The sequence below is a fragment of the Chelonoidis abingdonii genome, chromosome 1 (genome assembly GCF_003597395.2).
Source record: "Chelonoidis abingdonii isolate Lonesome George chromosome 1, CheloAbing_2.0, whole genome shotgun sequence".
NCBI lineage: Eukaryota > Metazoa > Chordata > Testudines > Testudinidae > Chelonoidis > Chelonoidis abingdonii.
Window position 1 is genome coordinate 271,601,827 of NC_133769.1, and position 14,685 is coordinate 271,616,511.

At 39.9% G+C, this 14,685-nt stretch overlaps 1 protein-coding gene across 1 annotated transcript in view; it reads right to left on the reverse strand.

Moving 5' to 3' along the window:
• TM9SF2 (transmembrane 9 superfamily member 2) overlaps window positions 1-14,685 on the reverse strand; it is a 66,571-nt gene that overhangs the window by 29,150 nt on the left and 22,736 nt on the right. The window contains exons 7-8 of the mRNA XM_032769607.2: window positions 6,470-6,594; window positions 5,203-5,314 (exon numbers count right to left, since the gene is read on the reverse strand). Coding sequence (XP_032625498.1) covers window positions 5,203-5,314; window positions 6,470-6,594 — 237 coding nt within the window. The remainder of the gene's footprint in view (window positions 1-5,202; window positions 5,315-6,469; window positions 6,595-14,685) is intronic.

Genomic DNA, 14,685 nt, shown 5'->3' on the forward strand with positions numbered 1-14,685 from the left:
GTAATGGTCTCAAGTTGCAGTGGGGGAGGTTTAGGTTGGCTATTAGGAAAAAATTTTTCACTCAGAGAGTGGTGAAGCATTGGAATGGGTTACCAAAGGAGGTCATGGAATCTCCATCCTTAGAGGTTTTTAAGGTCAGGCTTGACAAAGCCCTGGCTGGGATGATTTAGTTGGGAATTGGTCCTGCTTTGAGCACGGGGTTAGACTAAATGACGTCCTGAGGTCCCTTCCAACCCTGATATTCTATGATTAAAGATAATCTAGGCACAGCCCAATACCTGAACAAATACTTTGCCTCAGTTTTCAGTAAGATTAATGAAGATCTTAGAGGTAGTGGCAGAGCGGATAATGGAAATGAGGATATGGCTGTAGAAATTACCACATCTAAAGTGGAAGTCAAACTCAGGGGGCTTGGATAATCTCCATCAAGAATATTACAGGAACTGGCACATGAAATTGCAAACTCTAGCAAGGATTTTTAATGAATCTATACACTTGAGGGTCATGCCCCATGAATGGAGAATTGATAATACAGTTCCTATTTTTAAGAAAGGGAAAGATGTGACTCAGGAAACTACAGGCCAGTTAGTTTGAATTCAATTGCATGCAAGGTCTTAGAACAAATTTTGAAAGAGACAGTAGTTCAGGCCACAGAAGTGAATGGTAATTGGGATAAAGTACAACATGGTTTTACAAAAGGTGGATCATGCCAGACCAACCTAATCTCCTATCATGAGAAGATAATTGATTTTTTTAGACAAAGGAAATGCAGTAGATCTAATCTACCTGGATTTCAGTAAAGCATCTGATACAGTTCCCACATGGGTAATTTTAGTTTAACTGGAGAAGATGGGAATTAATTGAAAGGTGGATAAGGAACTGGTTATACTATAACTGGTCGTGCTGAAAGGTGACTTCTCAGGCTAGAAGCAGGTTAGTAGCTGAGTTCCTCAGGGATTAGTTTTAGGATCAGTCTTATTTAACACATGGCACATATTTAAAATACACCAGGTAAATCTACCTGTCTCAAATACAAATTTCAAAGTAATTAGATTCTCAGTTAGCTTTTCAACAATGACCCGAGCCATTTCAAAAACAGTATTATGGACTAATCCTACAAAACTTGAAACTATCCATTTGTAACGAGTGCAAAACATGTGCCTCTTGACACTAAAAGAACCCCCCCCCCTTTTTTAAAAAAAAAAAAAAAAAAAAACCCACACAAAAACCAGGGAAGCCATACTAATGGCAAAAGTCTGAGAATGCCTCATTGACAATTCTATACATTAAGTTTCAGCCCTGATCAAGCATTCCTGGCCAAAAATGTTTAAAACTCTCAGGAAGAGAGCAGAAAATGTGTTTTTCAGCTTTTTTAAAATAAGCATAAAATTTACTTCAAGTTCAAATTTGAATGCCCATTTATAGCAGGGGTTCTCAAACTGGGGGGGTCGAGACCCCTCAAGGAGTCACGAGGTTATTACAGGGGGGTCACGAGCTGTCAGCCTCCACCCCAAACCCCGCTTTGTATTCAGCATTTATAATGGTGCTAAATATATTAAAAAGTATTTTTAATTTATAAGGGGGTCGCACTCAAAGGCTTGCTATGCGAAAGGGGTCACTAGTACAAAAATTTGAGAACTACTGATTTATAGTCTGTACCAAGTGAACATCAGAATGTTTACACATATGGTAAAAGTGATCCAATACATTTGTTTATATTGTACTCTGACAAACCAAGTGTTTGTCCTCATCTTCAAAGTTCTTGTGGGTTTTATTTCCAACCTGGCCATTTAAGAGAGCATGTATTTCTACATTATTAGAATATATATTAATTATATATGTATCTCCATGAAGCTCGTGGAAAATGGTATGTGTAATGGGTACAGAAAACACGTTTCAACTAAAAATTTTAAACAACAAAGATTCACTTCCATATACAGCTTCATTTCACCATATTTGAACTAAACCCTGCAACAAGCTGTGTAAATTTTAAAGGAACTCAGATTTGTTTCAGCACATTTGTTCAATCAGGCAGTGGTATAATATACCAAGGTATTATGCTGCTCTTAGAAAAAATTTGGTATAGCTAGTTTTTTAAAAAACTAAATAGCTGAAAATACAAAAAAAAAAAAAAAAGTTTCCTCTTATTTTTCCAAGATTCTAAAATAGATATCCACAGCATGACATAGTGATAGTTGCCTATTTCAATGCATAAAGGTGTATGCATTTGGGAAGACTCCAAACAGAGGCATTTAAGGCTAGAAGAATGGAACTTGACAAATGCCTATTTAAGATGATTAATATGTGAAGATAAGGATGATTTCTAGTCTTCCCAGCAATCCCTCTCTATTTTATTAGCTCTTACACACCACAGTAAGAGGGACCTTAGAAATCCTTAACATTCCAATACTTTGCAGAACCTTCCTTCAATAGGTTACATTGAAAGCCATATCTTGTGCCATCACCCTGTTCCCATCAAGGGCATTCCTGTGGCTGTGCTTGTGCTCTCAAAGGAGCGCAGAGATAACATAAAACAGTTGCCTGATTCTTGGCAGTTATACATGTGAGAGAAGGTCTGAGAGGAAAGAAAACTAAGGGCTTGTCTACACTTACTGTGGATTGATGCTGTGGCAATCGATCCACCTGGGGTCAATTTAGCAGGTCTAGTGAAGAACTGCTAAAATCGATGCCGATAGCTCTCCCATCAAGCCAGTGTGGTGCAGACACCGCAGTAAGTCAACTGTAGTTACATCGACTCCAGCTACACTATTCATGTTGCTGGAGTTGCATAACTTAGGTTGACTTAACCCTGTAGTGTAGACCTGCCCTAAGAGCTAGCTGGAGAAGAGAACCATCAGCCCTGACATATCTGCCACACTTTTAGTTCTTTCTTGAAAATCCATGACTGGTCTGATTTAGTGTTTGGCAGATTACATTTCTGCACAGTGAAGCTATGCAGACATGAAAGGTGAGAGTTTTTCAAAGCCAACAAGGGAATTTAGTTCTCAATCCCCAAGGTAATAACAAATTGTTTTTTAAGTACATCAGAACCAGGAAGCCTGCTAAACAACCAGTGGGGCCCCTTGACGATCACAATACAAAAGGAGCACTTAACGATGATAAAGTCATGGCAGAGAAACTAAATGGATTCTTTGCTTCAGTCTTCACGGCTGAGGATGTTAGGGAGATTCCCAAACCTGAGCTGGCTTTTTAGGTGACAAATCTGAGGAACTGTCACAGATTGAAGTGTCACTAGAGGTGGTTTTGGAATTAACTTGATAAAATCAACATTAACAAGTCACCGGGACCAGATGGCATTCACCCAAGAGTTCTGAAAGAACTCAAATGTGAAGTTGCGGAACTATTAACTAAGGTTTGTAACCTGTCCTTTAAATCAGCTTCGGGTACCCAATGACTGGAAGTTAGGCTAATGTAAACTGCCAATATTAAAAAAGGCTCTAGAAGGTATCCCAGCAATTACAGACCGGTAAGTCTAACATCGATACCAGGCAAATTAGTCGAAACAATCCTCCTCTAGTAAGAATAAATTGTCAGACCACAGAGAAAACAAACTGTTGAGCAATAGTCAACATGGTTTCTGTTAAAGGAAATCGTCTTACTAATCTATTAGAGTTCTTTGAAGGGGTCAACAAATATGTGGACAAGGGGGATTCAGTGAACATAGTGTACTTAGATTCCAGAAAGCCTTGACAAGGTCCCTCACCAAAGGCTCTTACGTAAATAAGCTGTCATGGGGAGAATAAAAGGAAGGTCCTTTCATGGACTGAGAACTGGTTAAAAGACAGGGAACAAAGGGTAGGAATTAATGGTAAATTCTCAGAATGGAGAGGGTAACTAGTGGTGTTCCCCAGGGTCAGTCCTAGGACCAATCCTATTCAATTTATTCATAAATGATCTGGAGAAAGGGTAAACAGTGAGGTGGCAAAGTTTGCAGATGATACTAAACTGCTCAAGATAGTTAAGACCAAAGCAGATTGTGAAGAACTTCAAAAAGATCTCACAAACTAAGTGATTGGGCAACAAAATGGCAAATGAAATTTATGTGGATAAATGTAAAGTAATGCACATTGGAAAAAAATAACCCCAACTATACAATTACAATATGATGGGGGCTTAATTTAGCTACAACGAGTCAGGAAAAAGATCTTGGCGTCATCGTGGATAGTTCTCTGAAGATGTCCACGCAGTGTGCAAGAGGCGTCAAAAAACAACCAAAGGAGTTAGGAATCATTAAAAAGGGGATAGAGAATAAAGACTTGAGAATATATTATTGCCCTTATATAAATGCATGGTACGCCCACATCGGCTAATCGAATACTGTACAGATGTGGTCTCCTCACCTCAAAAAAGATATTTCTAGCACTAGAAAAGGTTTCAGAGAAGGGCAACTAAAATGATTAGGGGTTTGGAGAGGGTCCCATATGAGGAAAGATTAAAGAGGCTAGGAACTCTTCAGCTTGGAAAAGAGGAGACTAAGGGGGGATGATGATAGAGGTATATAAAATCATGAGTGATGCATAGAGAAAGTGGAATAAGGAAAAGTTATTTACTTATTCCCATAATACAAGAACTAGGGATCACCAAATGAAATTAATAGTGTTAGCAGGTTTAAAACAAATAAAGGAAGTTCTTCTTCACACAGCGCACACGTCAACTTGTGGAACTCCTTACCTGAGGAGGTTGTGAAAGGCTGGACTATAACAATGTTTAAAAGGGAACTGGATAAATTTCATGGTGGCTAAGGTCCATAAATGGCTATTAGCCAGGAAGGGTAAAGAATGGTGTCCCTAGCCTGTGTTCATCAGAGGATGGAGATGGATGGCAGGAGAGAGATCATTTGATCATTGCCTGTTAGCTTCACTCCCTCTGGGGCACCTGGCATTGGCCACTGTCGGGAGACGGATACTGGGCTAGATGCACCTTTGGTCTGACGCGGTACGGCCGTTCTTATGTTCTTATTTAAATTAATGGGAGTTGGGTAGCTAAATCCCCTAGTCAGCTATGAAAATCTCAACGAAAGACAAGATCTTAACCTGAAAGGAGTTTTATTTTTGAACCATTTTATTGAAAAGAGCCTGATAACATTTTGGAGTAATTTTAGCCACTCATCTTTTAGAACTCCTAAAATATCAATGTAAGCAATCTGATAGAGTGAGGCCTCCAAAATAGAAAAACACTCACCTGAAAGCTAACTGAGTATGTGTAAACAATTTTGATCTCCTCATTAGCCTTGTTACTTATACCCATGGGTGGTCCTGAGCAGTCAGGGTTATCTATATCTGTATGTTTGAAGCTGTGGGAAGAAAAATATACACAGATATTTACATAATATCTTATACATTTATCCAATTATCAGTCTTACAAGAACATTTAATGTTACACACTTTGTAATGTTAAAGATCTTCAATTATCAACTTCATTTAGGATTCTTCTTTCAAATCAGATTTTAAACCAAAGCTTTAACAATAAATAAGTTACAGCAGTTGCAAGGAGTGAGTATATACATACACAAGTGTGGTACTTTTTACTGCCTAAAAACTGTTTTGCTAAACTGACTCAAAAGTTTGAAGACTATATGCTATCATTTCTTTACTCTTTCACACGGAGGTTAAGGTTTACAAAACATTCTATTTTTCTGAATAGAAAATAGAAAGAAAAGCTATGTTGTACAAGATAGGACTTCCTAACTTTGCTGTCAAAACAGTTAGGTGGCCCAGAACAAAATATTATATATTATTTAATCTGCAAGGCAGCAAGCTCCATTATATTAACAGGGAAAAGGAAAGCAACAAAAATAAACCAGGAGAAGAAGAAGAAGAAGAGAATACTAAGTTGTGGGAGGGTCATAGAATTGAGATACATGTTTCTTCATACTGCTGTTCATAGAAAACAGGAAAATTAAACTAGTGTAGAGGAGGCAAGGAGGTACCACTATATTAGACTAACACTTAAGATGTCAAAAGTTGAACTATACTGATTCACCAGTGTCGAGAGCAGGGGTAATGTGTTCAATCATACAATAAAATGCAACCTTGCTCCACCCCCTGCCAACTGGCAAATGGAGAATCCCACATTGGGAGTATACCACTACCATGAGATGTTTTCAATGCGCTGGAGGCAGAAACAGCAGATTAAGGTTCCTCATCAGTAGAATGACCTACTGCATTAGAACACACGAGGGCAGGTCACCTTGGTTACCAGGAAAGCCAATTTGAACCTCATATTTATTTTTATTTATATATATATGCGCGCATGCCCTGCACTTACAACAGGTCCATAATATGGAATAAGTTTCCTGTAGTTGATACTCAGGTTGCTATGGATTTCCAAGTTTAACAAGCCCAGTTTTAAACACAAACTGGACTAGAGCACTGACTTAGTTCTTGTTATAGACCCTAAAGCATTTGTTTAACAAGTGATTTTAAAAATCCATTTTAAATGCACTCACCTTTTTGGTTCAAGTTTAGCAGCTACTAGTCTTGCTCCTACCGCCTCCTTTTCTACAAGATGGTAGAATATCTTAATATCTACATGGTTGAATATGTAAAAGGTATCTTCTTCACGAAACTCTGCCTATGGACCAAAATACAAGATTAAAGAAACCAAAGATATAAGACTATTCCACAATTTAGAAAACAGAAGCTCAATTCTGAATTTCAGACAGACTTGTATTCATTGTTTTTTTATAGCGGGTATACTGCCAAAGTTAAAATCCCCCAAATTCTCTTACAAGGTGTATTGAGGTTCTGGGAATGCACAAGCAAACACTTTTTCCTGCGTTACCCTTTTAATGGAGGCACTTCAAGAGTATGTGAACTTTACACGAAGTATCCAGATCACCATTCTCAAATGAATCTTAACTGAAGAAAAAAATATTGGACTATTGGGGACATCTAAGTGGACCAATTTTACAAGAGGTTTTATATAGGAGCAAATAAACTAGATAGACAAACTCCTGTGACAGCAATTTAGAACACAAAATCAAACTATTTTTAAACAAATGCTTCACAAAACACCACCTCAACTCAACATCAGTTGTGCATCCCTCCCAGAGATTATGATGGAACTGAATGTTATGCCTGGTTCAACTGTTAGAGAGAAACCTTGACTGGTCCATTTTCAGTTGGTTTCAAAATGTCTCTTTCAAAGAGCTGTTTGCTCTCAGAAGTCATATGACTGTATACAGCTGCCTCAAACTGCTAGTTGTATTTCAACAGGGTAAAAAACTTTAGTTAATATCAGGTTTTACTGCTGTCCATATGTGTCAACAGCAAAGATTGGCAAGAAGTGGTGTTAATACATAAAAATTTAAACAAGCAGCTCTATTTCCTCTGTAGTATTCTGATAACATTTGTGTTTTAACTTTTATCCAGCCACACCATTTCTCCTCCTGTTTGACGTAGTAATACCACTGTGCTGATATCATAGCTATTTGTGTGCTACTGGAAAAGAATGCAAGTCAGAAAGGGATACTTACATCCTCCTGTAGTTCTGCTTCTCTGAACATTTCCATGACTGGATTTCTACTCTTGGACCTCCACTCCCCAGGCAAGAGACTGGGACTCCCCTAGCTGTCAAAGATTTTTGCCCTTTGAGAGACAGCGTCAGGCCAGACTCTTTCGGAGACCATTTATCAGGGGTTTAGGCGATGTCTACACTGCAGAATTTTAAAATCCAGGCAATATGGCATCTTTAAAGAATAACATTTTTATTTCATACAAGAAGTGGGCTGGCTGTGAAGTAAAAAGCCTTATTTATAAGAATTTGTTTAACAGATGAAGTGAAATGAAAAATTAATAAGTTAATTATACAGAAGCAAAAGCTGAAACTGATTGTCCTTAAAATTCTCTTTAGGACTTGCTGCTACCCAGCTATAGAGGATGTAATTTATCAGCCATTGAGAGTCTCTCAATATTTCATTAAGTATGACATCACTAAACTGGATGGATGGGACAGAGTTCCATGAAAGCGTGAGACCCCCCCGAAGAGTACCCAGTGGCAAGAGAGGGGGGAAAAAAAAGCCGGCGGCGGAAAAAGACAAAAAAACACCAGTCGGGACATGGGACAAACAAGCAAATATTGGGACAGCCCCAATAAAATCAAGACATTTGGTCACCCTATTTGAACACAGCTCTGCATTATGGGAGACTGATATGCGTCCATGCTTCTTGTGTTGTTTAAAGGCTTTGCACCTGAAGACCCTTCATGTGAGCTTCCCACTCCAAGAGCAAGGCATCTGTCAGTATAATTTTATACAGCAGAGCAGTTCCTTTTGCACATCGCTTTAGGTGTCTGCAGAGTCCTTCCACCACTTCAGAGGTAACAGTGCTAATGGAGGCATCCCGAGGTGCATGTCCACATGATGCTTAAATCAAGGTGTACACCAGCCTTAGCCAGCCTTGTACGCACTGAAGGTGTAGTCTGGCATGAGGCGTGATAAAGGTGCATGAAGACTCACGTCCTTGCAGAGCAAGAAAAAGTCCTTACCGTGATGCTTGGACTTGACTCCAACTGCATAATAAGAGATATAGAATTCTTAAAACTATCCTAAGGAAGATAAGCCATAGACTTGGTGGAGTCCAGAATCATTCTAATCAATTTGAGCCTATGGATAGAATTCAAGTTGGATTTCTGTCTAGTGACTTTGAGGCTTGGGGAACAGACCAAGCATGTGATGAACAGATTTTAAGAGTGGACAATATTTCCTCCAGTTAATTTTCCATGTAAGGGTATACACCAAGATTTCCTTAAGTGTTCTACCACTGCTACACGCACGTTAGTCAATCTCCTCAGTGCAGCTGATACCAGTACTGGGCTCTACTCTTCAGGGTAATGGTCGTGGCCTACCATGAACCTAAGGTACTTCCTGCAGGGTGGAACCATCAATATATGTGGAAGTATCCATCTTGAGGGCGAGAGATTTAAACCAGTCCCTTGAATTCAGAAAGGGAATTAATGTGAGGGTGACCATCTTGAACTTCAATGTCATATGAATGTTCAGTTTCAGAATGGATCACCAACCTCATTTCTTTTTAGGGATATGGAAGTACAGTAAAACTTCATTTTACAGTCTAATTAGGACCAGGGCCAGATCAGATAATTAAACCTCCTGATAAACTGGAGAATGGAAAAATGTGATGCTGCAGTGCTATCTAGCAACCACAGGAAAGATCGCCTACTTCTGGGCCTAGAGGCCCAGCTGTTCGGTAAATGTGAAGAGCTGGTTGAGGGAAAGTCAGATAAATGGAGTCCTACTGTACTTGCTCTAAAATTGGTTACCATGATACAGAGCAGGGACTCTCCTTATTGCTCGAAAAACACAAGTGAGGATTGCTTGATATAGCTGATTCTCATGAGAAGGGTCCCAGAAGAGGATGGGAAAAGTCAGTTGGGTGCAGGCATTGTGTGAAACTGGATGAAATATCTTGAAGTTATGATGTTTATGACCAACTGGCCCATGGTGATAGAGGCCAAATGGAACAGATTGTTAGGTATGGAGTCACAGGAGTCAGTCTGAACTGCCTCAGAGAGTCTCATTAGAAGAGTGTTACTGAACTGATGAAAATTGAGAAGAGTAGGCAACAATCCTGTTGTGGAAACGTTAACTCTTTACTCCAAAGCTCAGTGGGGCTTTCACAGAAAAACAGTGATGGACCTGACCTATGTGGGTCATAAGACTACTGATACATTTCCTTTTAGGGGCTATCATGTAGATCCCAAGGTATTGAATAGTTGCGCTGGAGTCCTTCAGTGTGCAAAGGGCCTCATCCATTTTTGATCTATAACTACCACCCCTCAAAGGGCATGGCCTCTATCATCGAATGTACTCTGAAGGAAGCCTGAACTCTGTAGCCACAGTGATTGTCTTGTGACCATCAAAATACAGACAGTCTGCCACATATGGTGGAGGCTGGAAGCCAGTTTATGCCATTAATCAGTCCTTGGAAATAAGAGGTAGGAGACCGTTGGTGAAAGGTGAGTTTGTCAATCTGAAAGTCGTAACTGGCCATTAAGGCCTGGTAGTTAGTGAGGTGAATTGTAAGACATCCACCAATTTGTGGGTCTATTTCTGGACCTCCTCCACTCGAACCAGTAGGGCCTCTACAACTCTTCTGAGGAGTTCTTGGAAACCTCTAAAGTTGTCCAACAAGGGGACAGTAGGACGACTACCTCCTCAGGAGAGGATGATGAGTGCCACAGGCCCTAGAAAGTCTTGACTGAGGTGAAACATCTTCTGGTTTATCCTTGTACTATTGTGGAGGTTTAGGGAGAGCCTGGGTAGCTGAGGCCATCAGGAGAGGTACTCTAAGATGGTCAGATTTATCCTGGTAATTGACTTTACTTTGAGTGGAGGATGGTTCACATCTGCATGGATAAATATGGTCCTGGTGGCCATAAAGTCAGGAAAGTCTGTGTCCTGTCTGGCAAACATCCCAATAACTGTTTCAGAATGAGGCTCAGTCTCATGAGGTTGAAGCAGGTGGAGCAAATGTTCTGGGGAGTATGTATGATGGTGCTCCGAGTCCCCGCTATTATTTGATGCTCCTGGTGAGACTGAATTAAAAAAGCTTTAGACTTTGCATTAGGTTGTGTATTAGATGTTGGCGTAACCAGCAAGATTACAGAACTATATGGTGCCATACTAAAGGAAAGTTCCACTACAGGTAGGGAAATGGAGGTGACTTGAGAACTGGCTAAAAGACAGGGAACAAACGGTAGGAATTAATGGTAAATTCTCAGAATGGAGAGGGGTAACTAGTGGTTCAGTCCTAGAACCAATCCTATTCAATTTATTCATAAATGATCTGGAGAAAGGGATAAATAGTGAGGTGGCAAAGTTTGCAGATGATACTAAACTACTCAAGATAGTTAAGACCAAAGCAGATTGTGAAGAACTTCAAAAAGATCTCACAAAACTAAGTGATTGGGCAACAAAATGGCAAATGAAATTTAATGTGGATAAATGTAAAGTAATGCACATTGGATATCCATATTGGCCTAATATAGCCCCAGGAAGGGTTAAGAGACATGGTGTCCTAGCCTGTGTTCATCAGAGGAATGGAACGATGGATGGCAGGAGACGAGAATCATCTTTGAATCAATTTGCTCCTGTTAGACTTCACTCCCTCTGGGCACCTGGCATTGGCCACTGTCCGGGAGACAGATACTCTGGGCCTAACATGGCCCTGTTTCTGCAACCCCGGTACGGCGCCGTTCTTATTGACTATCAAAGGTGATACCCCAGCCTCCCAGAAAACCATTAAAGTCCAGCAGTGGCCTTGAATGTAATCGGTGCCAGCTAAGTGTTGATGACATGGATACAAAACACAGGTGAACAAAACTCAGTAAGCCAATGGTGACATATTTCAAGTAAAAAAGAACCAAAACCAGACTTGAGGACAGTGTCAACAGCCTATGCGTACCAGAGGCTGTGGTTGCCTGGATAGCTTTCCCATGACAATCAAATGCTGCCTGGAGGGCAGGAAGTTGATAGACTGTCAAGTTACTGACTTGAGGAGGGCACACCCGTAGCAAGAGGGTAGTGAGCTGTGGCAGGAACTACACAAGGCTGCCTGAAAAATTCTCTCAACAGAGGAAAAAGTGGGGTGCTGGGAGAGTGAGAATTCTTAAGTGGTAGAGATCTTAACCAACTACAAACCCCTAACTCCCCACTGTACCCTTCTCAGATGGATGTCTCTTTGGGCCTGGTTAACACTACACATTTTTAAAACATCAATTTAAAACCCTGACACTGTCCACACAATTTAAGGCCCTCTTTATAATATCGATATAAGGGCTCCATAAACCGGTTTCTGTCTTCCTCCTGACAAGAAGGAGTAGCGCTGAATATCGGTATTGCCATGATCAGATTAGGGGTTTTAGTGTGGCCGCAAATTCGACAGTATTGGCCTCGGGCGGGTATCCCAAGTGCACCCACTCTGAACCGCTTCTGGGAAAGCACTCCTCCCTTGCTGAAGCCTGTTTAAAACCAGAGTAGTGTTCCTGAAAGATGGCAAGTATCAAATGAACCCTTCCTCGGCATGAACAAAATACACATCACCGATACGCCCACATGGGATGTTGGTTGAAACATTCCCATCTCCCTCTCAAGGCCATCCCAACACCGAAAACAACGAGGGAGGGAGGAAAAAAAGAAGGAGAGATGGATGTTTCATCGGTAACGATGTACAACATCCATGTTGACAACAGTGGGGAATTGCCAGGAAAAAGGGTTCATTTCGAAAAAATTACTTGCATCGTTCCTTCAGGAAACACTAACTCTGGTTTAACAAAAAAAAGCTGCAAAGAGCAAAAAAAAAAAAAGGGAGAGGCCTTTTTCCTTGTTCCCCCCCCCCCCACCACCCCCCCAGAGCGGATCAGAAGAAGGTGGTGCACTGTGGGATATTCCGCCCAGAGGCCCAATAAACTGTCGATTTGGCGGCCCACACTAACCCTAAATTGAAAACCAATCATAGAGCCCCTCAATAAAAAAAAATTAAAACCGATTTCAGCGGCTCACCGAAACTTTTTTCTTACTGACCTCTTGTCAAGGAAGGAGTACAGACCGGTTTTCTTAAGAGCACTTTAAATATCGGATATAAAAGGGCACTTAAACATATTGTGTGGAGGACAAGGTTGCAGTGGTTAAATAATGGTTTTAAAAAAAAAAATGTGGTAGTGTAGACCAGGCCCAAGCAGACTATTCACTGAGCAAGGATACAGGAGTGAGGGGTATGAGTGGGTAGATTCCCTCTACACACTAAGAAATCTCTCAACCATCACAGTCCAGCAATCCATCACACACTTGTTTTCTATCCCCTCTGGAGAAATTTACAGCCTTGGTGTAAGTTCCTAGCCACAGTCAAACCTACCTTGGCCTACTGTGCCTCCTCAGTCAGGGACGAACTCTTGACAACTATCAACTTCCTGCTCCCTCCTCACGCATTGAATGTCAATGGGAAGCTATCCAGCAACACCAGCCTCTGGTACCAATAAGGCTGTGACAAACTTAGTTCTCAAGTCTGGGTACTTGTGAAATTTGTCACCACTTTGCTTAAAACTGAGCGTTTTTGTCCCACTGTTTTTTTTTGTTTTTTGCTAACTCCATGTCCAACAACGCATACACTGAGCTGGCACCGTTACAAATTCAACGGCAACTGCTCGGGAACCTTTAAAAAAATGGGTTTTTTTTTTTTTTTTCTTTTTCCTTTTTTTTTATTTTTTTTTTTTTGTATCTTTTTATTTTTTTTTTTTTATTTTTTTGTTTTTTTTTTTTTTTTTTTTTTTTTTTTTTTTTTTTTTTTTTTGTTTTTTTTTTTTTTATCTTTTTTTCTTTTTTTTTTCTGGGAAGCGTGGTATCAACCTTGATAGTCATAAGAACGGCCGTACCCCTCGCGGGTTCAGACTCAAAAAACAGGTCCAATGTTAGCACCAGTATCCCGACCTCTGTCTTCCCCCGATCATGTGGGCCAATACTATAATGCCAGGCTTGCCCCAGAGGGAAACGTGAAGCTAAACAGGCCAAATGATCAAATGTTTCCCTCTCCTCTCCTGCCATTCCATCTCCATCTCACTCCTGATGAACACAAGGCTAGGGAACACCAAACCACCCTCATTCCTTTACCCACTTCCACTGCTATAAATTAGGCCCCATTTATTGGACCATAGCAAACCATGAAATTTTTAATCCAAAGTTCCCTTTAAAAACATTTGTTATAAGGCGGAGACCAATGAAAAGCCGTTACCCCACCTTCACAACCCCTCCTCAGGTAAGGAGTTCCACAAGTTGACTGGTGCGCCCTGGTGTGTGAAGAAGCAACTTCCTTTTAAATTTGTTTTAAAAAAAAAAAAAAAAAAATAAAAAACAAAAAATAGAAATAAAAAACCCTGCTAACACCCTATTAATTTCATTTGTGAACCCACCCTCCTAGTTTCTTGGTATTATGGGATAAGTTAAATATAACGTTTTCCTTATCTATTCCCAGTTTGCTTCTACATGCACTACATAAATTTTAATAATACCATCTAAATCATATCCCCGCCTTAGTCCTCCCCTTTTTCCCAAGCTTGAAAGAAGGCCTAGCCCTTCTTTTAAATCTTTTTTTTTTTCCTCCATATGGGAACCCTCTCCAAACCCCTAATCATTTTTAGTTGGCCCTTCTTTTCTTCTGAACCTTTTTTCTTCCTCTAGTGCTAAGAATATCTTTTTTTGAGGTTGAGGAGACCCACACATCTGTAACACGTATTTCCAAGATTGTGAAGCGTAAACAATGGGATTTTATATAAGGGCAATAATATATTCTCAAGTCTTAATTCACTCTTTAACCCCCTTTTTTTTTTTTTTTTTTTAATTTTAATTTTTTTTAAATGCATTCCTACTCCTGTTGTGGTTTTTTGGACCAGCCTCCTCTGCGCACGATATGCGTGGAACAATCTTCCAGAGAACTATCCACGATGACGCCTACAGATCTTTTTTTTTTTTTTTTTCTTTTTTTTCCCCCCTGGACCTCGTTGTAGCTAAAATTAAGCCCCCCATCATATGTATGTATAGTTGGGGTTAATTTTTTTTTTTTTTCTTTTTTTTTTTTTATTTTTTTTTTTTTTTTTCTTTTTTTTTTTTTTTTTTCTTTTTTTTTTTTTTTTTTTTTTTTTTTTTTTTTTCCA